Genomic DNA, 24,886 nt, shown 5'->3' on the forward strand with positions numbered 1-24,886 from the left:
AAGAGTACGTGCTAAGGAAGAGGAATCAGCAAGGAGAAGAGAGAAAGAATTGACATGACTCCAGGGATTCAAGCTTAGAAACTGGAAGGAAGGTGGTGGGTAAGAAAGGCAACCAAGAAGAACAGTGGGTCTCAGAAAGGCTAGTATGTTTCGAGACACCAGTCCGAAGAGGTTCTACCCCATACCACCAAAAGAAGCCCTCCTGACCCCTCTGCCCACATCGGGATCACAGATCCCTGACCACCATGCGTTGTGATGGATCCAATCATAGCGCATGTGGTGGGACGGCTGATCCTCAGGACCCCTGCCTTTAACGCTCACAACTGCCCCAACATGGAAGAAATAACCCATCTGGTCTACCCAACCAGAGGAGGGGTAGTTCAACAATGTGGTCTAGACAAATGGGTTATGTAATTTGTGAGGAAATAAACTGAATACCTGTCACTTTTCTCCTTGTAAACTGAGAGTGTCTTACCAAAAGAAAAATTAGCATTGAGGTTGTCCTAAGTTTCATTATGTAACTGAAAAGAAAAATACCACTTTATTTCAAGAATAGATAGGTTGCCCTACATTTCCTCAACTGTAGATCAAACCTCAGAAACTCAAACCCCACTCTCGAACCCTGAAATGTGGACTCTTCGATAACATTTTATGAAATTATTTAATTTTCCTAGGTACAGTACAGCTGTGAAATGGGGGCCTTCTATTTGACTGGAAGATGAGAAGAACAATGTGCATAACAGATGATATCAACATGAAGTTCCTTTCTTTCCCAGCACGTTTTTTCCAGTTTCCCGTTTTAAAAATGACCGTCTTTCTCTCACAACCCCAGTGCTTACCGCTGTTTTACTAATCATATTAGAGGTGCCAGAAGATGTCAAGAAAATTGGGCAATGCGATAAAACAGCACCATCATATACTTAAGCACTTTTTTTTTTTATCCTCACCAGAGGACATTTTTCCATTTTTTGTTCAGGTAGAGTGGGAGGGAGAGAGAGGAACAGAGAGAGAAAGAGAAACATCGACGTGAAAGGAACACATCGAGTGGCTGCCACCGCATGACCAACCAGGGCTGGGGACAAACTGCAACTGAGGTACATGCCCTTAGCGGGAACCGAACCCGGGTCTCTCCGGACCGCAGGCCGACGCTCTAACCGCTGAGCCAAACCGGCCAGGGCTACTTAAGCCCTTTTAACAGTTACTTTTAAAATCTGCAGACCATCTAACCTGTGCACTAAATTTTCATTTACATAAAAACACATTAATAAAGATCTGTATTAAGAAATTATACTGAAAAAAAAAACGCGTTCATAATGTACCTTTCAGCTTTATAATTAGTTCTGTAATCTGTAGTCAGATGATTTAAGTCTAATAAAGTCAAATTAGAAACTAAGTAATTTCAATTTCCAACAGGAATCATTGTAATCTTTGGAATTCTGTAAAGCGTTAATGAGTTTTAGAGAAATTATTATATTTCTTACTTTATCCCCAGTAGTTAGCACGATACCTGGCACGTGGTACTCGCCAACCAAACAAGTGCTGAGTGAGTAAATGAACATGTGATCATAGAGCAGCCATGAGCAAAAGCACATTCATTCGTCACTGTGCCCACTCAGGGCAGGAACGGTGTTCACTTCCACGTCTCAGCTCAGACCACTGACCCATTTCTTCCTGCTGGGCTGGTGTCCACTGTGATTGGACGGGGCCTTTGCCTTACAGGCCATTACACAGAATGTGCCTGCAAAGACTATGCAAGAGTCCAAAGCAACAGGGCCTGCTTCTGCCAGTGTTCGCCTGTGTCCACGAGATCATTACGCCGGCTACCAGCTGGGCTCTGCGCGGGCACACGGCAGCACTAAAGGACTTAACTCATAAAACTCCAAAAGGGAAGCGATTCATCCCCATTTTACACATGGAAAAAACAAACAAACCACAAAACAAAACTGCGAGTCAGAAAGGTGAAGGAACTTGACCAAGGCCACGAATCCCGGAGGCAGGACTGCAAAGCAGCTCTGCCTGCCTCCCAGACCTATCACGAGTAGCAACTCTAAGGATACGGGTGAGTTCTGCAAACCCTGAGGCGCATGCAAATATGAGCTATCGTTATCCTAAGCGGTCCAGCTCCTAGATTTCTATCACTGCCCTCATACGTATCTCTTGTCTGAAGGCAACAGATATACCCCTTAATACATCAGTGGAGCCCCGACTTTGCAGAATCTCTGGAGTAGGCTCTGGCCAGGTCTGCTGCGTTCAACCCGTCCTCGGTCTGTTTAGATCAGTTTGTCACACCTGGTAATGGTTCCATAGGCACAAATGCACTATTCGAGAGTGATGTCTGCTCACCGTTTTATACTCTGTATAACGTACAGCAAGCTGGTGCTGGGGGCACAGGATGCCGCCCTCAGGGGTTCAGCCCAGGAACGTGGCTTCCTAATGGCAATTTTATGTACAAACAGCTAAGCAGGCTGGAGCTTCAGGGGACATGGCTGAGGATTACCAACTCTTGACCAACTCTTCCTGAGGGCTCCTCGTGCCCTGGCAGGACCTCACGTTGGTAGGATGTCTACCATGGCCACCAAGTCTGTCTTCCACAGGGAACCAGTGCTCTGGGGAGCTGTGCTGACCTTGCATCCCCCACGCTGATATCTCATGGCTGTGCCGAGAACCTATCGTGTGTGCTTGCTGGGGTGAACTGTAAGATGCGAACGGTTTCAGTGTCAGAGTGCTCACTCGGGTCAAGTGCCCAAGCCACCCTCTGCAGGGCACCCTCAGCCCTGGAGAGGCGGAGAAATGTGGTCAGGATGTACAGCTCCAGCCCCTTGGTTCAAATCCCAGCTCAGCCACTTACTCTCTTCCTGCCTCAGTGTCTTCATCTGCAGAATGGTGATGGCATAAGATGTACGTCAGAGGGGTGTTAAGAGAAATAAAAGCATATTCTTCCTAAGCACTTGAAATAATATTCAGCTTATAAAGCTAATGCATGTGTGCCCTGGCTGGTTTGGCTCAGCAGTGGAGCATAGGCCTGCGGACCAGAGAGTCCTGGGTTCGGTTCCCGCTAAGGGCACATACTAAAAAAAAAAAAAAAAAAAAAGCTAATGCATGTTTAAATTTTTACAAAATTCTAAAACGGTTTACTAATCACTACATTTCTTATCTACATGTGTCATTACAGAAGACACTGATTTTATGGACAATTGAACAGTTACTCACTGAAAAGAATTTCATTGCTTTCAACTCCACCGAGGCAAAAATTAGTCGACAGTTTCCCCAGAGCTTGGCAGAAGCTCGTGTACTGTGAAGAAATTACCTGTGCAAAATCTGAGTGTGAACAAGAGGGCAACATCTGTTTTAACAAAGCAAAACAAAACAACTTTTCAAAGCGCTCTGAGCAAAAGAAAGTCCACCTTTTCACACCCTGAACGAATCAAGTGCCCCCATTCCCTGGGAAAGCAGTGGGTACCGGGGCCCTGGGGAGGCGGGGGCAGGGCTCCCTCTGTATTGCCCTTGGGCATCAGCCCCCTCTACCCCGCCAGCTGAGTGCTGTGCTTCCCAAGAGTTGGTTGTGTTGTTCCAAGTTGTTATTTTAATTGCATGGCCTTTCATTTTGTAAATAGACTACAAATATAATAAGAAAAAGTTGTTTCTGTAAAGGCTAGGTTTACTGCTTTGAGATTATCATTAAAGGCGATTCCTAAACAACCCCAGAAGACTGGAAAATCAAGCTTCTTTCTTTACTTAAATAATGCCCTGTTGTTTGAGTTCAAGCTTGAAGAATGACCAAGAACTCCAATCAGTGGGCCCATATTTAAAAAAAAAAAAAAAAGAGCGTCGCCCCTACATACAAACACTGTCACGTTGTCAAATAAATCTTGCACTGTTATCTCTTAACTAAAAAGAAAATGTGTTTAGCTCAGCGGTTAGAGCATCAGCCTGCAGACCAGAAAGTCCCAGGCTCGGCTCCCACTAAGGGCACATACCTTGGTTGCAGTTCATCCCTGGCCCCGGTTGGGGTTGTGTTGGTGGCAACCAGTCGATGTGTCTCTCACGTTGATGTTTTTCTCTCTCTCTCTTCCTCCCTCTCTCCCTCCTCCTCTATCTGAAGATAAATGCAAAAATGTCCTCGGGTGAGGATAAATATATATATTTTTTATTTACTATATAATAAATAAAAATAAAATGTATTTATATTTAAATACATGGTTCCAGCAATACCTGGCCCTCAGCCGGTTTTGTAAATAAAGTTTTATTGAAACACAATCACACACATTTATTTCCATATTGCCTATGACTACTTTTGCAAGGCTAAGTAGGTGCAATACAGACCCAATAAAAACAAGTGAGTAACATTTTTGCTGTCTGGGCCTTAATGGAAAAAGTTTGCCAAGCTGGGCTCCAAAGGATCAGTTCTCTGCAGGGCTTTATGAGGTATGGCTGCAACTGTGCTTTTCAAAAACGTTCAGGAACTTCGCCATAGTAAATTAATTCCTCAAGGTTATCCCTAACAATGAGAGGCAAGCCAAGTGATTAACTAAGCCAGTGACACTGTCTTACGACACAAATTTCCCCTTCAGGATGCCTCCTAGAAGGATTCACTGAAGAGCGTGCTGGGGAGATAGTTCCAGACGGGGATTTGATCCTGTAAACTACACTCTTTCCTCGTCCTTGACACCCTGCCGTCTGCCTGCGCACCTCTGGCTGAGAAGACGGTGCTTCTCGCGGACCCTGAGTCGGGCGCTAACCAGGCGGGCCGAGAAGGAGGCCTGGCCACCCTGTCACAGGTCCCTTGTTTCTCCAGACAGGACACTGTCTAAGGAGCCTGGGCTGGGGGTTCATTACCACTAAACATACAAGCAAGACCAACCCCAAAGGAAAAAAGAGCTGGTCAATGAAAACAGAAGTTTCACATGTGAGTCTCGACCTACCCCAGGGTCATAGAAACGACAGGTATGTTACAGGCAGTTAGACAGACGTGAGCAGAGCAAGGACAATGGGCCAGGTACAGACACTCACCGGGCAGAAAGCCCTGGATGCCTAGCAAGGGGCAGAATTGGGAAAACAAGAACCTTGCCCCAAGGGTAACCTGTCCTCCCCTAGCATATCACTGGTCATGCAGTTCGGACCCCTGACCTTTTCCTCCCTAAAGATAACACCCAGGCCTTAGTGGTATTTCAGCTCCAGGCCCAGAAAAGCAATAAAACCAGACAACTGATACCATGGCTGCCTCAGGGCCTGCTGCATTGACCCCCTGCCCTGGCACCAACCAATCAGTGGACACTGCGGCCCTGAAGGAGCACACCTGGCCAATTAGTGGACACTGCGACCCTGAAGGAGCACACCTGGCCAATCAGTGGACACTGCGACCCTGAAAGAGCACACCTGGCCAATCAGTGGACACTGCGACCCTGAAGGAGCAGACCTGGAAAGCTGATGAATATCCTTTAAACCCGCCCCTGAGACCTCCCCTAAGATTCCCACCTGCAAGAGAGAGAGAGACATATGCTCAGGATGGAGGACCCACTGCACACTCTCTCCCAGGGGCGCACACCAGCACCATTCCCTTCCCCCCTTTTCCCTCTAAGGGACCCCACAAGACTTGCAACCAGGGGTGCAGTGGGCAGCGGCAGCTCATCCAGGGCTGGCCCCTTGAACCTGTCTCCAAGGCCCCCTTTTCTCTGACCTCCCAGTGAGCCAGAGCAGCCCAGTCTGGGCTCTCCTGTTCTCCTGAGCCTTCCTTCCTTCCACTGTCCTAAGTGTGTGTGTGTTTTAAATTTTTTTTTCCTTTATTGATTTCAGGGAGAGAGGAAATGAGAGGGAGAGAGAGATAGAAACATCAATGAGAGAGAACATTGATTGGCCGCCTCCTGCATGCCCCCCTCTGGGGATCTGAACCACAACCCAGGCATGTGTCCTGACCAGGAGTCAAACCGGCGACCTCTTGGTGCATGGGTGGACGCTCAACCACTGAGCCATACCGGCTGGACCTAAGTGTGTTTTTGCTGCAGCCAATAAATTATTTCTTACTTTGCTGCACTTTATCTCTTGATTGAAATCAATCCTTTAAGAAGACAAGAACCGAGGTCTTGACATCTCACCACTGCAGGTCTAGTGGACAGAGCACTGGGCCAGGGGTCAGAAGACTTGGGTCTTCATGCTGATTCTGCCTTGAACCAGAAGCATGACCTTAGGCCAGTGACTTACCTTCACTAGACCATACAGGGTCAGACAGCTATCCCTAAAGTCCCTTTCGGTGCCAAAATTCTAGGATTTCATGAATCTCCACAGCCTTAGGAGTCTGCTGTTCCACCAGTGTCTGCTGTAAAGCAAGCACTGTGTAAATGGTAGCTATCAATGCTCACCTTTAAATGGAAATGTGGATTCATCTTCATTATGACAATCAACCATCGAAGAGCAAATTCTAAACAACAGAGCAGAACCATAAGCACCGACTACGGTGATTTCCACTGGCCTCCTCAATTAGCACAACGAATAAAGCTTTGCTGTTGTTGTTGTTGTTGTAGATGGTGGTTCTTAGATCTAAAATCCAAGCAATCACCCTTCGTGTATGTCTCTAACTGGAGAACTGGTTTGATCAACAGCCTGTATTTTCAATGCAGATTTTTTCCCCCCCTAACAATCTTGATTCAGGTTAGGACTATGAACTGGAATTCAGGATTTGGAGTATGCAAACATCGTTTGCCTTCTTTCTACAATATACATAAACCTTGTGGGGGGAGGGGGTTGTCTATCAAAATAGTAAATGGCATTCAGTCTTGAGTTTCCAAATAAAATTAGTCAACCATGAATGCAGAACTGTTAGTACCTGCCATAACCCCTTGGCCTCACCACCTCGGAGCTGGCAAGTGCACCAATCTCGGCAACTGTTTGCCCAAGAGATTTCTCAGAGACAGAAACCCCCTCTGCCCATCAGCCTGGCAGGCTGGAAGTGCCGGAATTAACCTTACCTTCACAGCAGCCTTCCACTTGGAACTGATGTGAATACCCAACCCACCTCATCCTCAGGCAGGATAACTCTGCGCCATGGACTCTATACCGTTTCTCCCATGAGTTTTAGCTCTAACCATCCCCAGTGTAACCCGCTTGATGAGAAAACCATGCACCGCCTTCCCAGTGGACTCCTTGTCTCTCTTCCCCACTCTCCTGATATTCTGTTTTTGTGTTGTTTTGTTTTACATGTCAAACTATTTTCATGCAAATATTTTCATGCAAATATTTGCCCTATGGTCTGTTAATGGAGAATCCAAACAAAAACAATGGGTTTAACCTAATTAATTCTTTTTTTTTAAATTTTTTTATCCTCACCCGAGGACATTTTTCCATTTTTTTGTCCAGGTAGAGTGGGAGGGAGAGAGAAGAACAGAGAGAGAGAAAGAGAGAAACATCGACGTGAAAGGAACACATCGAGTGGCTGCCACCGGCACGACCGACCAGGGCCGGGGACAAACTGCAACCGAGGTACATGCCCTTAGCGGGAACCGAACCTGGGTCTCTCTGGACCGCAGGCTGACGCTCTAACCGCTGAGCCAAACCGGCCAGGGCCCTAACTAATTCTTTTAAGTGTGGATAATAAGCATTTTCAACTCTACTAATCAGGTACTAAAATATCAGGTACAAGATATTTATTGGCCAAGAAATCAGAACATTCTAAAAATGTTAAGACATAGAAACCAGCAGTACACCCAACAGAAGGGAGAGAGAGTCCAAGCTTGCTATGATCTTTTGCTTTAGGTTAAACTCACTAGAGTTATAACAGGATAGTGTGACTTTCTCAAGAGAGAAAAGATTATCTTCCCTTCATTTCATGTGTTGCAGAAACCTCTAGGTTTCCAGAACTTCTATTGGCTGCAATCATTTCTCAACTCCACACAGTGATGGGCAGGTTAGTTTCAATGTGCTCTTATCCAAGAAGCCAGCAGATTTGGGCCCAGAGGACAAGCCCAGCCCCCAAAGATCAAGGTTTCGAGTGCTCTTGGAGCTGATCCATGAATTTACAGCAGGTATCCTGAAGCTGAATCAGACGGATCCTCAGAGAGTCCTGAATGCCAGCTAAACACAAATCAAAACCGTATGACTATGCCTACGGGGGAAACTAGTAGAAATATGGCATATATTATAAAGCATTAATACCAAAGGTATCAACTAGGGTCCCAACAGAAAGAACTTACTGCTGGGCCAGCGTGGCTCAGTGGACTGAGAGGTCCAGGTTCCAGTCCCCATCAGGGCACATGCAGGGGCTGCAGGCTGGATCCCCAGTAGGGGGCGTGCAGGAGGCAGCCCCTAGATGTTTCTCTCACATGGATGTTTCTCTCTCTCTCTCTCTCTAAAAAAAAATCAATAAAAGCATATTTTGTAAAAAAGAAAGAAGAATTTACTTGATTATAAAAGAGTTTAGTTAAAGACTAGTTACAGAGGTGTGAGCAGCTTTAGGGAACAACCAGGCGCACCGATGCTGCCAGTACCACCAGGGCAGAAAGTCCCGGGAGAGAAAACAGCCTCAGGGAGCCCGCGGAGCCGGAAGCCTTGGGGCTGGGAGAGGTGGTTTTAGAGGAGCAGGCGGTGGAGGGAGGAATCGGAAGGAACAGCGGACTCTCCCCTGCTCCCTCCCCTCCTTTGGGACCCGACGGAAGCGGATGGACAAAGCGGCCTGATGACACAGCCTAGCCGCGCGGAGCGGGCGCAGAGGCGCAGATTGCGCAGTGAGAAGCGGGGCCACGGACCCATCGGTACTTGGGTGCAGAGCAGAACATGTTGGAACCCATTCTTGATGGGCCAGCCTTTGCAGTTATTGCATCTGTCCACCTTTCTCCTCACTTTCTTATGAAAATAATCAAAAGTGAAGGAGCTTCCCAGGGAACGTGTCCTCACCACGCAGATTCCGCCACCCACACGCTCTGCCGCAGCGGACCCCTCTCTCCGTCCGTCAGGGAGTGGTATTCTTTCCAGTGAGTGGTATTCTTTCCAGTGAGTGGTATTCTTCATGCATTTCCGAGTGAAGTCCACTTCCCCCAGACACGTCCTCATCCAGTGATTTACTCTGTTTATTTTATTTGCTATTCCAGTGCAACTCATTTTCAGCTCTCCTTTATCCATATATGCACGGACATTAGAGCTGAATATATTCCAAGGACTAAACGCATATAATTGGTGACTGGGTCAATCCGTTGGTTGCTTCAATGGGGGCCTCCATTCCATCAGGTGAGTTGGTCCCTTCGACAGCAAAGGCTGCGAAAACCTCTGCAAATACGAGCTTCGGGCCCTCTCCCGTCCAGGGATCACGGAACTGATCTGCGAGCCAGCCGGGGTCAGCACAGAACAACGGAGGGGGGTGCCGAGGGACTGCAGGGCTGCTCCCTCCTGACCTGGGAGGGGCTCATTCCGGGGGAGACTGCCTTCATCCCTCCCCCGCCCGCCCTTCTCCGTCCCAGCAGTGCGTTCCCACGCAGCCTATTTGCCTTTCTCTGGTTTCAAAGACAGATGGGGAAGGAGGGGAACTGAACACCGGGTTGTTTTAACTCATCCTCCTTCCCCCACTATATTTTGATGTATGAGTAGTAAGGGGATTGACTTTGCTTCTTAACCTCCAACACATGATAAAAAGCAGGTCCGAGGCAGCTCCACGTGTTACTTTAAGCTCTACCTGTTCTCCAGGTATCGAAATGGACATATTTCACATTACACACTCAACCAGACACTCCTTAAAAACCCACAACTCCAGTGCCTTTGGCAGCACAGAGGTGGGATTGAAGTTACACTCTGATGCAGCCGGAACCCCTGGGCCACTTCCTTCTCTAAATCATACTGTGGGTGGGTTTTCATGTCTGCGCAGGTTAAGCAAAAATGTTGACACGTGGAAGTGACCCCTTTTCTGGGTTGTACTGGAGGACGGCAATGAATTGGGGAGCTGGGAGCAGAATCCAATTATTCACACGATGTTCAAACCTATTTTCCCAAGATGAGGCCATCATTTTTCATTCGGTCGCTGTCTGGGAAAGCCTGGCTGCGTGCGACACGCCACCAGGTGATGGCGGGGACGCCTGCGTGAAGACATCCTAGCACCTGCCTTGACAAAGCTACACCTCACAGAAGGCATGGGTCGGACGCCAATGACACAATGCAAGGCAGGACGGGAGAAGGGCGAAATGGCCTCCGGATGGGACAGTACATGAGGGTCTCACAGAACAGGGACAGCGGCACTACACTTTGAAGGGTCATCCCATTTTTTGGGCAGGGAAAAGGGAAGGCTGTTCCAAGTTGGGAGATGGACATGTGGACAGGTTCAGCACTGGGGAAGCAAGGAGGTCCATGGAGTAGCAAGTGATCTCGCTCGGCTGGGCAGAACACAGGCTCTGTACCCGTGAGAAGACAGGAAACGTGCCTTGGGGCCTATGGGACAGACCTCAGATGCTCAACTTTAGAGTTTGGAAGGCAACAAAAAGCCAGAAAAGAATATTAAACACGAGAGTGACAAGATGAAAACCGCATTTGGGGAAGATTGCTCTGGCAGAGTATGGCTGAATCGAAATGGGAGGGAGTAGACATCACAGAAGTGGCTTTTTTTACATTTATTGTCTTAACATCACACAGCCAAGAAAAATCATGGACATTCTAACTGCAAATCGCCTCTCTTTGGGTAAGGAGCCACACAGCGGATACATGGAAATCGATTTGTACCACAGTAGCTGTATAAAAACACAAGACCTGCGGTCTTCCTTCTTGGTTATGCACAAGTCAACACAAATGTTGGCTATTTTCATCAAACCCTAAGCTGACTCGAAGTCCCTCATCAATGACATGAACTTTACGACTGATCTAGACACCCAAAGTCATCTTTTGGGGATATACAAATCTATAATATAAAATTAAGGAAATGAAATTCTCTCCAATTCCTTTTTCAGGGGGACCTAAGCTCAGTTGTACATTTGTATCGATGTTATCCACAATCGAGGTTATACCAAACATGAAAAAACTATCATCTCTACCATTACATCAACTCTATAAACCCTAGTGACCTAATTAATACGGACTAATGTTGGAGTGCCCATTATGTGCCAAATGTCTAAGTACTTTCCTAAGTGTCTTTCCAGCCATCGCATTATCTCGTTTATTTATTACCCAAAACCCTTGTGGTAGATACTATGAACCTTAAATTTCAAGTGAGAAATCAAAGGTGTGAAGAGATTAAATACTCTATCTGGGATCAGACAGCCATAAATTTCACATTAAACCCAGGTCTGTTTTATAGGATTATGTTGCAATTCCTGCAAACGGAAGGGATGTGTGTTATGTGTGTAAATTGTAGCCAGACCCCATCAATTACTTTGAAGTAGCTACCAATGGAATGCTTCTCTCTTCAACCTAATGGTTCACTTGTTTAGACCAATTAGGAGCTCCTAGAACCTCACAGAGATGTTTCAGAAACTAACAGAAAGCCAAGACTGGAGTGATGTCACATTGAAGTTCTAGTAAACATCTTCTGCCACTAAAGGCTAATGGAAAGCTTCAAAGCCAGGCTGAGCCACCTGGGTGGTCTCTGAGACCACAAAAGAGTCTTCTAGAGAAGACACCGGAGAGGATTCCAGAGCTATTCTTCAGCTACTACAGCCATTTCTCAATTGCAAACAGCCCCTCAGTCATGTATTTTGCAAAATGTACCAACCTACCCATAATATGAATGACAACAGTATCAGTTCATTCTAAACAGTGTCCCATGACATGCATGGAGCTCTGCCAGGAAAGGTGGCCAATCTTGTTGGCAAGGTCCCTCCTGGGTCCCCCCGGGTCCCTGCTGGCTGCAGGGCTAGACTCGGCATGCTGCGGTGAGCACACTCTTACCCATTAGCTGCAGGAACACCTCTGGATTGATGGGAAGCAACAGAGCTAGGGGCTGGATGAACTGGGTTCATGTCCTGCCTATGCCTGCTTCCTCTTGGCTCAATCATCCACCCAGACTTCCTAGCGGGGCAAGGGTTACAGATATCACCTCTCTAAAAGTGCTTTGGAAAGTGCAGTGGTTCGGCTAAATGCACCAGTTTATTTCTGTTGGGATAAGTCCACACCATCTTCATCCCCGTCAAAGCAGCCTGTGGTGTCTAAAAAATAATTTTTATATTTTCAGATGCATCTCTCACTGAATAAATTATTCTGCCATGAATATTCTTTTTTATCATGGGACACAAATAGAAAGAGCTTCTAGAAAACTATGGGGAAAAAATGAGTTCTAGTTGATATGACTTAGAAATTCACTCTCCTTGCCCTGGCTGGTGTGGCTCAGTTGGCTGGGCACCTTCCCAAAAGGTAATGGGTTGGGTTCCCGGTCAGGGCACATGCCCGGGTTTGGGGTTCCATCCCCGGTGGGGGTCTCCCAGAGGCAGTACCTGGATATTTCACTCACATGTCGATGTTTCTCTCGCTCCCTCTCCCTTCCTCTCTCTGCCCACTGGATAGTCATTATACTTTTTAAAATGGATTAATTTTGCTTTATGTAAAATGCAGGAAATACACAGCAACATAGAGTATACATTCATGTAACCATATCCATGCTTTGGGGCCCTATTGCAAACTGATCTAAGTCAATTAGACTGCTTCGTTTGGGGGTCTTCTACTAAATCACAGTGGCCTCCAATGAGGAAAAGTAGATGAAACCCCTGCTCTTCAAACAGGCTGTTCACAACAGCGAAAGCAAATTCCAGGCCGAACTCGGCCACATAGACAAGTATTCGCGCCTAAGTCACAAAAACACTCCACTCTCTTAACGTCCTGTTTGTCCGTTTGGAACTCCAAAGCACTGCATCAGAGACAACCCACCCCATGTGGCCGTTCTCATCCTGTGTACATGGTGAAGTACATACACGTGCCAGCCTGACACGGGACCACGTCCGATCTGGCACACAAAAGGTCTCACACAAGCCTCCGTTCTCTTACCTTCCGCAGCGCCTTGGTGGCCCATTTTACAGGCGGTGACATGACGATAGGAAGGTATTCAAGACAGAATGACTCAGGCCTTCGAGTCACCGTTTGGAGGAGAGCAGCCCAAGAGAGATGCCCAACCAGGAACATTCATTGGGGACTTGGAGGAAATGAAGAATACGTGTTGTGTCAAACCACTGAGGTTTGGAGCCGTTTATGACAAGAACCTTGCTGGGACAGATATGTCCATATTCTAATGGCAGGACCAGAGAACCAGCTAGGAGGACCAGGCAAAGGAGCCTGTTTGTTAAGCGAGGGATATACAGGCCTGCAGGGAGCTCCAGCCCAGCTGAAGCAGCCTGCCTGCTGGCCAGGTTGCATTGTGATGTTTTGCAAACATCAAGGGCCACGGATAACCTTTCCAGATAACCACATCTTTCATTAATGAAGACGTTATTTCTAACATGATTCGTGCTCATTAACAAACCCCCTGCCTGGATTTTTTATAGCCTCCCTTCAAGTATTGTCCCAGCCGCCTGTGAGAGTAGACCTCATGGCAAAGTTCTTGAAACAGTAACCAACCAGCCCTGGAGGGTGGAGTCCTGGCTAGCACGTGGGCGAAGTGGGAAAAATTTAACCACGGGTGTGGCGCGGTCACCCACTGAGAGATTAAAATAGATGTAAACTCTTATGCTGGAGTGTATTTTATATCCTGGATTACTTCAAGTATTAATTAAGCACCCTTTGGGTAAAGATTACGGTAATTCACACAGTGACTGTTTATATTGAAGTATTTACAAAATAAATGACAAACAATAGAACAGGCGTCTAATTCTCAGCCATCATCCATTTTACTTATTTCTCTGCTCACTCTAACAATCACAAGCAAAGGATCACGGGACCTATTCCTAAGTGTAAGATTAGATCAATAAAATTAGCCATCTGTCCAAGGAAGGCTTTAAACTCAGGTTGTCTTTAAGTATTATGTTTCCAACTGCCCAGATGTTACAGAAAAGAACCTGCTGATACAACGCCTTCTGCACAATGTAAACCGTTAACTGGCTAATATAACTTATTGCACCAAAAAAAAAAAAAAAAAAAAATAGCATTAACATTGCATTAAATCTGATTCGAGATTTTGGGTGCCCTGTCAGCAAACACAGTGTTAAGATTTAAACGGCTCAGGATTTGCAGAGTCAGATGAAGAAAGAATCTTCAAGTGTCTTGAGGGGAGTGGAGAAAGACGAGGATGGAACCGAGATCAAAGCTTCAGAAAGCGTGTCCTAGGTTGTCCTGATTGGCTACGGTAATAATAATTACTGTGATTATTGATAGATAAAGGTACCCTATCTTTGTGTGGCACTTTAACTTTCAAAGCCCTAGTCTGCTTTATTTCCTTTGATTCTGAAAGTAAGCTGGTGGAGTTATCTGGGGTAAGTAGGGGATTTTTTTTTAGGCTGAAAAAAATGCAAGAATTATTCATAGAAAAAGGAAGAGCCACTGAGTCTGGTCTTTAGCTTTCTACATCACAGGTAGGGGCTCATGAATTACTGCTATTGACTGATCAACGAGCAAACCTGGACCATTTCTTAGCTCTCTAGCTTCGTTGAGGTTTTCACAAACTCCAGTCACACATGAGTCTGGATAATTTTCAAGCCCCGCCCCCTTCACCCCTCACACTCTGCAGAACTTCCCCAAGACGATTACTAGGCAAAAACCATCCATCACCCCTTGGGGTTACTGGTTCTCAAAAAAATCCATTCAAGCAAGACCACAAAATTGGCAGCCACATTTCCAAACCAAAAATCAGGGCATGTGGTTGACCAAACAGTCTTTGTAATTCATCAATTAATTTATCTGAAAAAGTTTACAACTCAGTGCAAATGAAATCACACGTAAGCAATCATACATTAACATGTATGGAAAAGGATAAAGGCACCCGACGCCCTAACTGCCTGTGTTTATCACCACGCCTGGAGCAGTCTTTCAGTGACACCTGTTCATCCAGGTTCTTCCCCTGCACACGGAACAACCCCTTTTAGAAGCACTGCTTCAAGCTTCAGGCTGCTTACCCTTCCCAGTGCCTTGGTACAAGCGTTGCCTCTCGTACTCCTTCTAGCGACCTTCGATGGTGGTTCTTTCATTATCCTAGTTTTACAGATGAGGAAACAGGCTTTCAGAGCCAACACAGTTTGTCCTATGCCACCAAGTAACCAATAAAAAATAGTGTCGGAACTTGAACCCAAATTTGTCGAATCTCAGAGTCTGCTCTCACCCAAGCCTCCCGCTCAGCCAGGAGAAGCCGGCTGCTGGGGGTGGAGGGGGTCAGGAAAGTGGGTGCAGAGGGTGGTCCCACGGTCAGCAGGCTCTTGTTAGTGCTGCCCAGACGTTCTCTCTTCTGCACCTGCTCCCACTGGAGGGTTGGGGAAGCCAGGTGGTAAGAGGAGGTCTGCTGGGAAGAGATGTCCTTCAGAAGCCCACAGTCCAAATCCCGCCTTCGGAGCACGCGCAGGGAGCCCGGCACAGGGCTGTCCGATTACAGCGCCGGCCCCTGTTGTTGCGGCCATGCCTCCTGGTGGACGCAAAGTGCAGACCGCCAGTGTGCACAGAGCACCTGCGGTAGTGGTCCCCAGGGAAGGAGAGGCACTGGGAGGGGCCCAAACTCTACTTTGTCCAGTCTCAAAGTGTGGCCTGTGACCCATGTGCACCAAGTCACCACCCGAGGTTTGTGTTAAAAAGGGAGGTGCCTGGGATGCGCTCCAGGAAATCTTATCCACGTGGAAATTATTTCCTTGGGTCAGAGGCCCGAGTCCTTTGAGGTCAGAGGCCTGTTCTGAACCAGCTTTGGAAAGTGCGCCCTCTGCTGGCATTACTTTGATTTGACTGTCACCCGAGTCGAGTCTCCCCTCCCTCCCAGCCCACCTGGCTTGCTTATCCCAGAGATCAGGGGTTCTTCAAGGTGGCAATGTTTTCCAGCGCGTTTCATGAGGCTGAAGCCACACTCTGTCCTTCTTCAAAACGGAGGCTCCCAATCAATGGAATCAAAGATGGGTCTGGGGGGTCCCCTATAAACTGCCATTCGGGCTCTGTAGTATCTCCTCCCCGCTTCCCTGTTCAGTCCCTGAGACAGCAGGTGCGCTCCCAGTGCCCGCAGTGGGACAGGCTGCGACTGAAACCAGTGGCAGGGGTCTTGCCAGCTCAAAAGACCTGTTACAATCAAGACATTACGTCATTCATTTGGTTGCTTGGGAGAAACTCCAGCCCTGCCTGGCCAGTGGGTGAGGCAGGAGAATACAGAATACCCACAGGGCAGCCCTGTGGAAGCCAAGGTCCCAGCCCAGCCTCAGACGCTTCCAGAAATCTAGTCTGAGTCACAGGACCACATCTGAGCTCCAGTAACCCACGAACAGATGGACAACTGGTCCCCAAAGAATTCTAAGGTTATAAGGGCCCTGGCTCAGGGTAAGAAATGAAGACAAAAAACACCACTCAGTTCTTTCCTGGCCAAGTCACTCCTCCGTGAGAAAGAATTCTGAGAAACAAGTACTGCCTTATGTTTTACTACATATACCCCTGACCTTGACCCCTATGTCCCTTTACCTCATGGGGAACCAAAGAGGCAGGGGGATGGGGCTTCTTTGTAGGGATTAGATATGATGAAGGGCAGGAGGGCTGCTGGGATGAAGGGTACGAGGACGGTCTGAATTGGCCTAGTAACCAGGTGCTGGGGATGTACGTACAGGTGCACCTTGGAGATTTGTGGGCTCGGTTCCAGATCACCACAGTAAAATGAATATCGCAAAAAAGCAAATCATAGGAATGTTTTGGCTTCCCAGTGCATGTAAAGGTATGTTTACACCATACTGTAGTCTACTAGGTGTGCACTGGCATTAGATCAAAAAATGATGTACATACCTTAATTTTTAAAAGTTGCTAAAAGTTGCTAAGCATCATCTGATTTCAGTTAGTCGAAATCTTTTTGCTGGTGGAGGATCTTGCCTTTAATTGGTAAAAAAAAACACAATTATCTGCACAGTGCAATGAAACAAGGCATGCCTGTGTGTGTGTGTGTGTGTGTGTGTGTGTGTGCGCGCGCCTGTGTGTGTGTGTCTCCCTGGCGGCTTCTGTGGGCTCCAGTTTCCCCTAAGAAGCAAGATAGCAAGATAGTCTAGATCACTGTTGAGGTAGAGTGTGGCTGGTTAGAAAGGGGACGTAGGGACATTCAGAAGAAAGGAACCTCCCCAGATTACATGCTTTGGGGAGGGGACCTGGAGGAGGGCTCGAAGGGAGGAGACAACCAGTATCTGAGGGAAGGACAACAGGATGATCCCTGACCCATGACCCATGACCCATCCAGCCTCACAGGAGCAGCAGCAGAAACCACCTAGAGGCACATGTATACCCCCTTCATTAACCTACAAGGTACATCATCCAGGGGCTAACTCTGCTTTTCCAGGCTTTGCTTTTTCTTCCTGCATTTCCCAGATCATCATTTTTGTCCAGTTTAATGTAGGGAAGTGTGAAGGGGTCATCCTGTTGTGCTTCCCTCATCCCATCCTGATTAACCTGGTATTCACAAGATACTGCTCTCCCTAAGGGTGACGGTGGAGCCCCAGGTCCTCCAGGGAAAACCTTGAGTTCTGAACCCTGACCTGACCCACTGACCCTGGGACCTCGGGTAACCCAGAAAGGTGGAAGAGGGCAGGACCCTCGCGCTGGCCTCGGGCCCAGAGAGCTCATCACCACCAAGCGCTCCCTGGGTGTGCCTGGTGCGTGCAGGTCCAGCACGTGTCTGGGTTTCCCTTCCCTGCGTTCTGGCCCACATGGGAAGGCTCACCTGTACTCACCTGCACTCTCCGTGAGACTCAGGGTAAGGGAGAAGTGCCAGAGACCACTCAAGAGGCTCTGGTACGAGTTCAAGTTCCGCTTCGGCTGTTACCTTGGGCAGTCCCTTTACCATCCTCAGCCCAGCTGCAAAATGAGGGCTTTGCACTTCCTTCCAGGTCTATGATTCCAATTCATAAGCTGGAAAGGAATGAAGGCTATCCGACAAACGGGGTCTCCACGGCCCGAAGACCTGGGCAATGACAGGGTCCTGACATTCTTCACAAGCCTTTCTGCCTCCAGGAACTCCGGGGCACCCTGGGGCCCCTCCCAGGCCTCAGCCCCTCGGAGTTCAACAAGAGGAAGCAAGTGCTTCATTACCCTGCAAGGTTACACCCCTGATTCTAGTGGATAGCTCAGTAAACAGAAGCTTCCAGAACTCCCTAGTGGTATCATTCGCATTCTGTTAGCTTTGGAGGCCTGGGCACAATCCCATGTACAAATGCTTAGCAGTGTTTAACAGGCTCCCCATACACAGCAGCAGGGGTAACCCCTCCTCCTGGCTCTGTCTCAAGGGGTACCCCTGTTCAGCCAGGAGGCAGACACCCTCCAAGTCAGGCTGCCATGGGCCCTTGAGCTGCTGAGAACTCTGTTTCTGGTGCAGAGTGTCAGAGTCTGAGCTCCCATTCTGCCACCTACTCATTGTGTGACCTTGGGTGAGATACTTAATCTCTCTAAGCCACAATTTCATCTTCAGTGAAACAGGGGTGTAACAGTACCCACCTCACAGACCTGTTGAGTTGATCAAATAAGTCTGTGCATGTCAAGTTTGTAGAACAGTGTAGCAAGCACTTAATTAGTGTTAGTTAATATTATTTAATTTGACTTAATTTGAAAACTATCATTTCTTGTGGGTCTTAGAAAATGCAGAGGTGTCTTTCTTAATGCTCAGTGACAGCAGATGTGCTATCTTGGGGTGGAGGAAAGGAGCCTATGATCGACCCAAATTAGACTCATAATTGAAGCTGCTCCTTGTTTTTGTTTTTGGTTTGTTTGTTTGTTGTCAACAGAAGTGGGTAGGATGGGGACTTTTCAGGTTGATTCTGAATCCAAGACTTCTCCAACAAAGCTGGACTTATCAAAAGTAGATTTTGCTGAGTGAGGAGACAGACAGGGTCACCGGATAACCCAGAGCGACTCCAGCACACCTACGCGGTGGTCACACTACCTTCAAAGTACCGCGCACAGACCAAGTTCTATTGAGAAAACAAGGTACACAGAATCTCCCATTTGGATACTACAGCCTTTGCTGGTGTCTGGGGAAGATTATAAATTAGCTGGTTGTGTTCACATCAGAGCCAAGCAGGGCACATTCAGTTTTTAATCTGGACCAATTTTCCGGATCAAAAACTAGTCTTTTTAAGGGATGTCAATGAGCCCCGGAGGAAATTGTTCCCCTGAAGTTTATAAAGTGGCTGTCATTTTCATCTGAGTGGCTTTCTGAGCTGAAAGCCAGTGTCTGGATAAAATTATAAAGTAATGAAAAGTTTGTGTAGGCGGAACAGAGTCGAAACACCCCTTCTACCTCCAATCTGATGTATTTAATATACTAACATGTTCAATGGGTGGAGTTTCCATGATCAAAACCCCATCTATGCTTCAAATAAAACCAAAGAGGCCAACATGGCACACTCATGGCATGAACAGCAGAATGAGGCTCTGGATGAACCAGGTAGAAAATACTTCTAGGAGAGGAACTACAAAAAATAAGAAAGGAAATATGGCAAATCATAGGAGAGGTTTTATACCGCGGGGTTCTGTAAAATGCTTTGTAAAATGAAATCTGCTTCAATGATTGAAATCTATCCTTAACCATATATTGTATACACACTGTTCATGATTAAGAACTACACATTGTTCAAAATTGTGACTAGATGGTTTTATGTCAGTAAAGAAACCCGTCGAACGCAATTGATCACAATGTTCCCTTGGGGAGGAAAGTTAGAAGGAAGTCCTTCATGGAGATCCTGGTAGGTGTGTGTATGCAGATGTGTGTGCATGTAAGAAAAGAAACTAACAAAATGTTACCTTGGACTGCTGCAATTATCTTCAAAGTGAATTGAACAGTGGAAAAAGGAAAACAGACTAGCTCATAATTTAAGTATGTTGCAGATTATGATAATGTTCTCAATTTCCAGGCAGGTGGCAAGGCACAGGTGATACTAGATATGGTCTGAAGGGTGAGGGCGTGTCCCAGAGCTGAAAGGCAAGAAGTCATATTGCCAAATGGAGATCCTTGGACAGCAAACATACTTAAGTAGCCATGTGGGAATCTGCCAAGATTATTTCCTTTGCCCTCTGATAAATTTCCCCTGGTTTGTCTCTTTCTTATAAAAACACTATTTGTGAAGACAAACTGCAGTTTCTGCAACGTTTTGCAGACTGCATTCAAATAAAGTTATATTGTTTCCCATTGTTCATAAGATATAATTAATCCCATAAGACAACCTTGCTTACAAAGTAAACTAAGAAAAAACAGATTTTTCAGAATTCTAAATATAGTGTCAGCAAAGAAAAAGAAAAATCATTATTCAGGGGAAACAATGGTTAGAACTTTACTGCTTAGAATGTTGTACTTGGAATAATCTCACAACACAGGCCAAATCAAAGTAAACAAAATACAGGAAGACTTTTTACCGGTATAACTGGAGAAAATGCAAGTTACTGTGTTTCAAGTTCTCAATTCCTTCTAATAGCCTATAACCCATACAATTTTGTTTAAATCTCTGAGCAAAGGCAAGAGTTCAAACAAGATAAAATTAACCCTCTGGGTCCTTCTTTCTGAGTAAACGTCCTCAGAGTGGAAGAGAATCCCAGCACCAGAGGCCACCTCCCCACCCTGGCGTGGGCAGGTCCAGAGGTGGGTAGAGGGAACTCCAGACAAATCTTCAGACACTTAACAGGAAATGGCTGGGCTCTGGACAGTATGAATTCAGTAAGATGTTTGGAGACACAGGAGGGGCTGTCTGACTCTGCACAGTTGCAATCCTCTGTAATTGAGACAGCATGATCGCTACCCAGCTCGTAGCTCTCTGGGATCAAATGCAGAGCCTCCACCTCTCCGGTGCCTGCAGAACAGATCACTCAACAAACAAACCTCCCTGGAACCGCCTGGGCTGGGGGTGGAGGGGGAGGCTCCGTCTTTCTCAGTCCCGAGCAGAGGTGAACCCAGCTAAACAGGCGCTGGTAAGGGGGAGAGGCGGTGCGTAGACCGCTTTGTGCCCGCGCCAGGGACCGGGACTCGGACCTGGGCGCCCCGGGCACGGTGCCCCCGGCGCGTGAGCGCGTTACCTGGTCTTCGGAGAGCTTCTCCAAGCGAAGGGGAGCCGGGTCGGAGACTGGAAGCCAGGAGCAAGAACCAGAACAAGATGCCTTGGATTAAATCCATTTCCCCGCGGGCGCCCGCAAAGTTTCACCAAGTCCGGGGCGCGCAGGAAAAGGGCGTCTCCTGGGGGCGTGTAGGACGCTGACCCCGCGGACCCCTGGCCCGGGTCAGGAGTGGGGGCTGAGGGCGCGGGACCAGCAGCAGCTGCGGAGTCCAGGGAGGCAGGGCGGCAGCAGGGACCTGGGCGTGCGGGAGTGCAGCCGGCTGCCAGCGGCCGGGCTTTCCAGGGGGCGGGAGGCGACGAGGCTGACGGGGAGGGACCCGCTGGCGGAGAAGGGAGGGAGGGAGGCTCGACCCGCCCGAGGATGCAATTACAATCCGGTGGAAGGGAGGGGGCAGGCCCTGAGACAATGTGCTGTTCGCCCACCTCTGGGGCAGACGGCCCGCCCGTCACTCCCTCTAAGGACCCCCAGCTCAGCCCTTCCGGGCTGGTGACCTAGATTGGGGGACTAGGAGGGGCAACTTCAACCACTAAAGTCGGGGGCAGGAGTTCAGTGATTGCGAGTCCAGGACCCTCGGCCGTGGTCCTCACCCTGAAACATTGCGGCGCCTCCCCCGGCCCCCCCAGGTTGTCCTCGCCCCTGCAGCTTGGCTCCAGGGGTTCCACCCAGCCGGGGGACTTTCCCCAGCACCTCCAAAGGTCGCTGTGGTCGGTCCCGCGCGCTCGGGGGGATGGGAGGAGGGAGAAGAGGGTCTGTGATTGGCAAGTGGGAGGGGGAAAGAGGAGGAGGGGGCGGGGCCGACCAGGTCTAGGTGCTAAGAAGATAAATGGGATTTAACGCGAGCAGATGGAGAGCTGACGCCCGACCTCGCAGACAGAAGCGCCGGCTGGCGATTAACGCCCGGAGCGGGGAAGCTGGGTGCCCTCGCGGCGGAGGACGGCAATTTGAGACCCTCCAGGGGCGGAGATGAAACTCCAGCGTAAGCCTGGGGTCCCGGAGATGGGACCCGGGCTGGAGCCCCCTGGAGGGCTGAGAAGTCCTGGCTGGGAGCGCCCGCCAGTCGCCTGGGCCTGCGTCGGTCCTGGCCCCTGATTCCGGGATCGGAGTTCCCGGGCTGATTTCCTGGCCCATAAGGGCACCTTCTCCTCCGGGTTTGCTGCCCGAGGACTTAGTAAAATGCGCCTTCTGCAAGGCTTCTCTGCGAAAAGGGAGACCCTGGGACGTACGTCGCGTGGCGCACTGGCGCACTGGCGTGCTGAGCTCCAACCCAGCAAGAAGAGGGAGAAATAAACCGAGAGGGAAAGAGCCGCACCGGCGCCTGCGGAAATGCCGAAGCCCTGGGGAGCGCCTGGCCGAGGAGACAGGTGGCGAGAGGCCGCCCCGCCTTGCAGCCCAGCTGAGGCTCTGTGGGCGCCCTGGCCCTTCCTTGTTAACCGAGGTTTGGGAGAACCAGGGGAAGTAATTGTTGATTGATATACCCCCACCCCACCCCAGGGAAGTACCCCTGGCCGAAGGGTTTGTGACGAGCCCGATCTTGTTAGCAAAGCTGAGGATATATTCCCTTCTGGTGGGGTTCCCAGCTGTGCAACTGCCCTTAAATAAATTCAAGGTCCACTCCAACCTGAGTATCTGGAAGTCTTGGCTGTGACACCAGAGACTGTCCTTTTCCATGGACCTGGAGCAGAAAAGTGGGGACAGACTGCTTCTCTTCCATGGAGATAACAATGCCACCTCTGGAAGCCAGGCCCTGTGACTGCCCCGGGCTGCGAGTCTCAAAGGCGGCACAGACCTAAGGAGTACCAGGCCCCTGGGGGTCATCCAGGGGGGCCTCTGCACCCACACCAACCTGCTTTCAGCACCCTTGGCAAGCCCTGCGCCTGGGCTTGAGCTCCCCAGCCCAGAAGTTGTTGGAAGCTCTCTTCATGAGAAGGTGATTTCTTGTGTCAGACCTAAGGTGGCACCACAACTAAGCAAGTGATACCTCCCATGTTGCTTCTGCTCTTTCCCACTTAAAAAAGGATTCTCCCTGATGTAGAAATTGGAAGCAAAATAACCATTAGTATCATGGCTAGCATTTATATAACACCTGCTTGGTACCAGACCCTCTTTGAATTGCTCAACAATCCCAGTAATAGCTGCCCGTGTAGGTATTGTTAGTTTTATCCCCATTTGACAGGTGAAGAAACTGAAGCATTGCAAATTTAATAACTTGCCCAAAGTCATGCAGCTCTCAAGACTGTCGATCGAATCCAAGCAGTCTGGTTCCAGAGTCCAGATTGAAGGAAACAGACCCGTGAGAACAGACAGCAACGGACTGAGAAACAGGACATGTGGGGTTTCATCTTGGACCCTGCTTGTCATATATCTTGGTAAAATACAGGCGCTGGATGAAATCATCACTGAATAACAGATTTTGCTTTTTCTTTATTCTGTGATAAAATAGCACTATCTAATCCAAGCCATTTTTGCTTTGAATATGCTTTTTAAAAGACCTGCACACATTGTACATAGTAAATTTTGCAAATCTGCGTCTCAGCCTCGCTGAAGCCTCCACGTTTGTCCATCCCACATCCTCAGACTTGGCCCTGGGCCTCCCGTCTTTGCAGGTGGCCATCAGTGATTTGGAAGCTGGTTTGGTTTCTTCAGTGACCCCTCTTATTTCTGCCTTGTGGGGTTCCCTCTGATTATACTTTTGAATGCCCCCAGGAGCTCTCTAGATCTTCAGGCCATCGAGTTAACCTGCTTCTTGAGATCCGCTTGTTACAAATCGAGGGCACACATGAGACTCGAACTTGTTCCTTTCCTCTGCTAGTCAAATGGCAAGGTTCCCCCTTCCAGTTTGACAACCCGTTCATGGCACTTGTAAATCTGATGAAAGACAAATAGAAAACTTGTCTTTCGCTCTCTTCCTGCCTCTGGGGAAGGAGAGCTAAAGAGGGCAAAAAGGCTTTGAATATTTTATTTTAAAAATCTGTTCAAATTCACTGGAGGTCTAAACTCAATTAATAAGGTCACCAGCAGAAGACTGACCTGCCTGCTTGGTTCAATATCATGAAAGAAGACTATGACCTTTGCTCCGTGGAATGGATTCGGAGGCTGTAGGAAGAAAGTGAAGGCAAACCTACCGATTACAGAATGTTTGGAAAGTCCCTAAATGAGAGCGAGAACAAGACAGCAGCAAAGGAATTCGCTTTAGAGTTCATCTACTTTTCGAACAGGTTATGTGTACATATAAAACTTGAAATGTACATCAGGCAGAGCACATAGTGAGAACTGTTTCCTCTCCTCGCTTCCTCAGGAACAACCACTCTTATCGGTTTCTTGTGTATCTTTCTAGAGATGTTCTAGGAACAAATAAATATACACACATATGTTTAACACACAGAGGAGCATCTTCCACATGCTTTTTAACCTGAAGATCCTTCCAAATCAGCAAGTACAGATCTGCCTCCCTCTTCCTAACTGCCGAATAATGTTCTAGTGTGTGGATCTGTAGTGATCTGTTCTTTCTTTTTTATCCTCACCTGAGGACATTTTTGGATATTTTGTTCAGATAGAGTGAGAGGGAGAGAGAGAGAGAGAGAAACATCAACGTGAAAGGGACACATCGAGTGGCTGCCACCTGCATGACCCAACCAGGGCCGGGGACAGACTGCAACCGAGGTACGTGCCCTGAACGGGAACCGAACCCAGGTCTCTCCAGACCACAGGCCCGCGCTCAACCCCTGAGCCAAACCGGCCAGGACTGTTC

At 48.2% G+C, this 24,886-nt stretch overlaps 1 protein-coding gene across 1 annotated transcript in view; it reads right to left on the bottom strand.

Moving 5' to 3' along the window:
- Window positions 1-21,405, bottom strand: part of EGFLAM (EGF like, fibronectin type III and laminin G domains) — a 150,370-nt gene extending 128,965 nt beyond the window's left edge. Inside the window, exon 1 of the mRNA XM_036280199.1 lies at window positions 21,100-21,405. Within this exon, the coding sequence (XP_036136092.1) occupies window positions 21,100-21,196 (97 nt within the window). The 5' untranslated portion in view covers window positions 21,197-21,405. The remainder of the gene's footprint in view (window positions 1-21,099) is intronic.
- Between the last annotated feature and the right edge of the window lie 3,481 nt (window positions 21,406-24,886).

Source organism: Molossus molossus, unplaced genomic scaffold, assembly GCF_014108415.1.
Source record: "Molossus molossus isolate mMolMol1 unplaced genomic scaffold, mMolMol1.p scaffold_m16_p_3, whole genome shotgun sequence".
Classification (NCBI taxonomy): domain Eukaryota; kingdom Metazoa; phylum Chordata; class Mammalia; order Chiroptera; family Molossidae; genus Molossus; species Molossus molossus.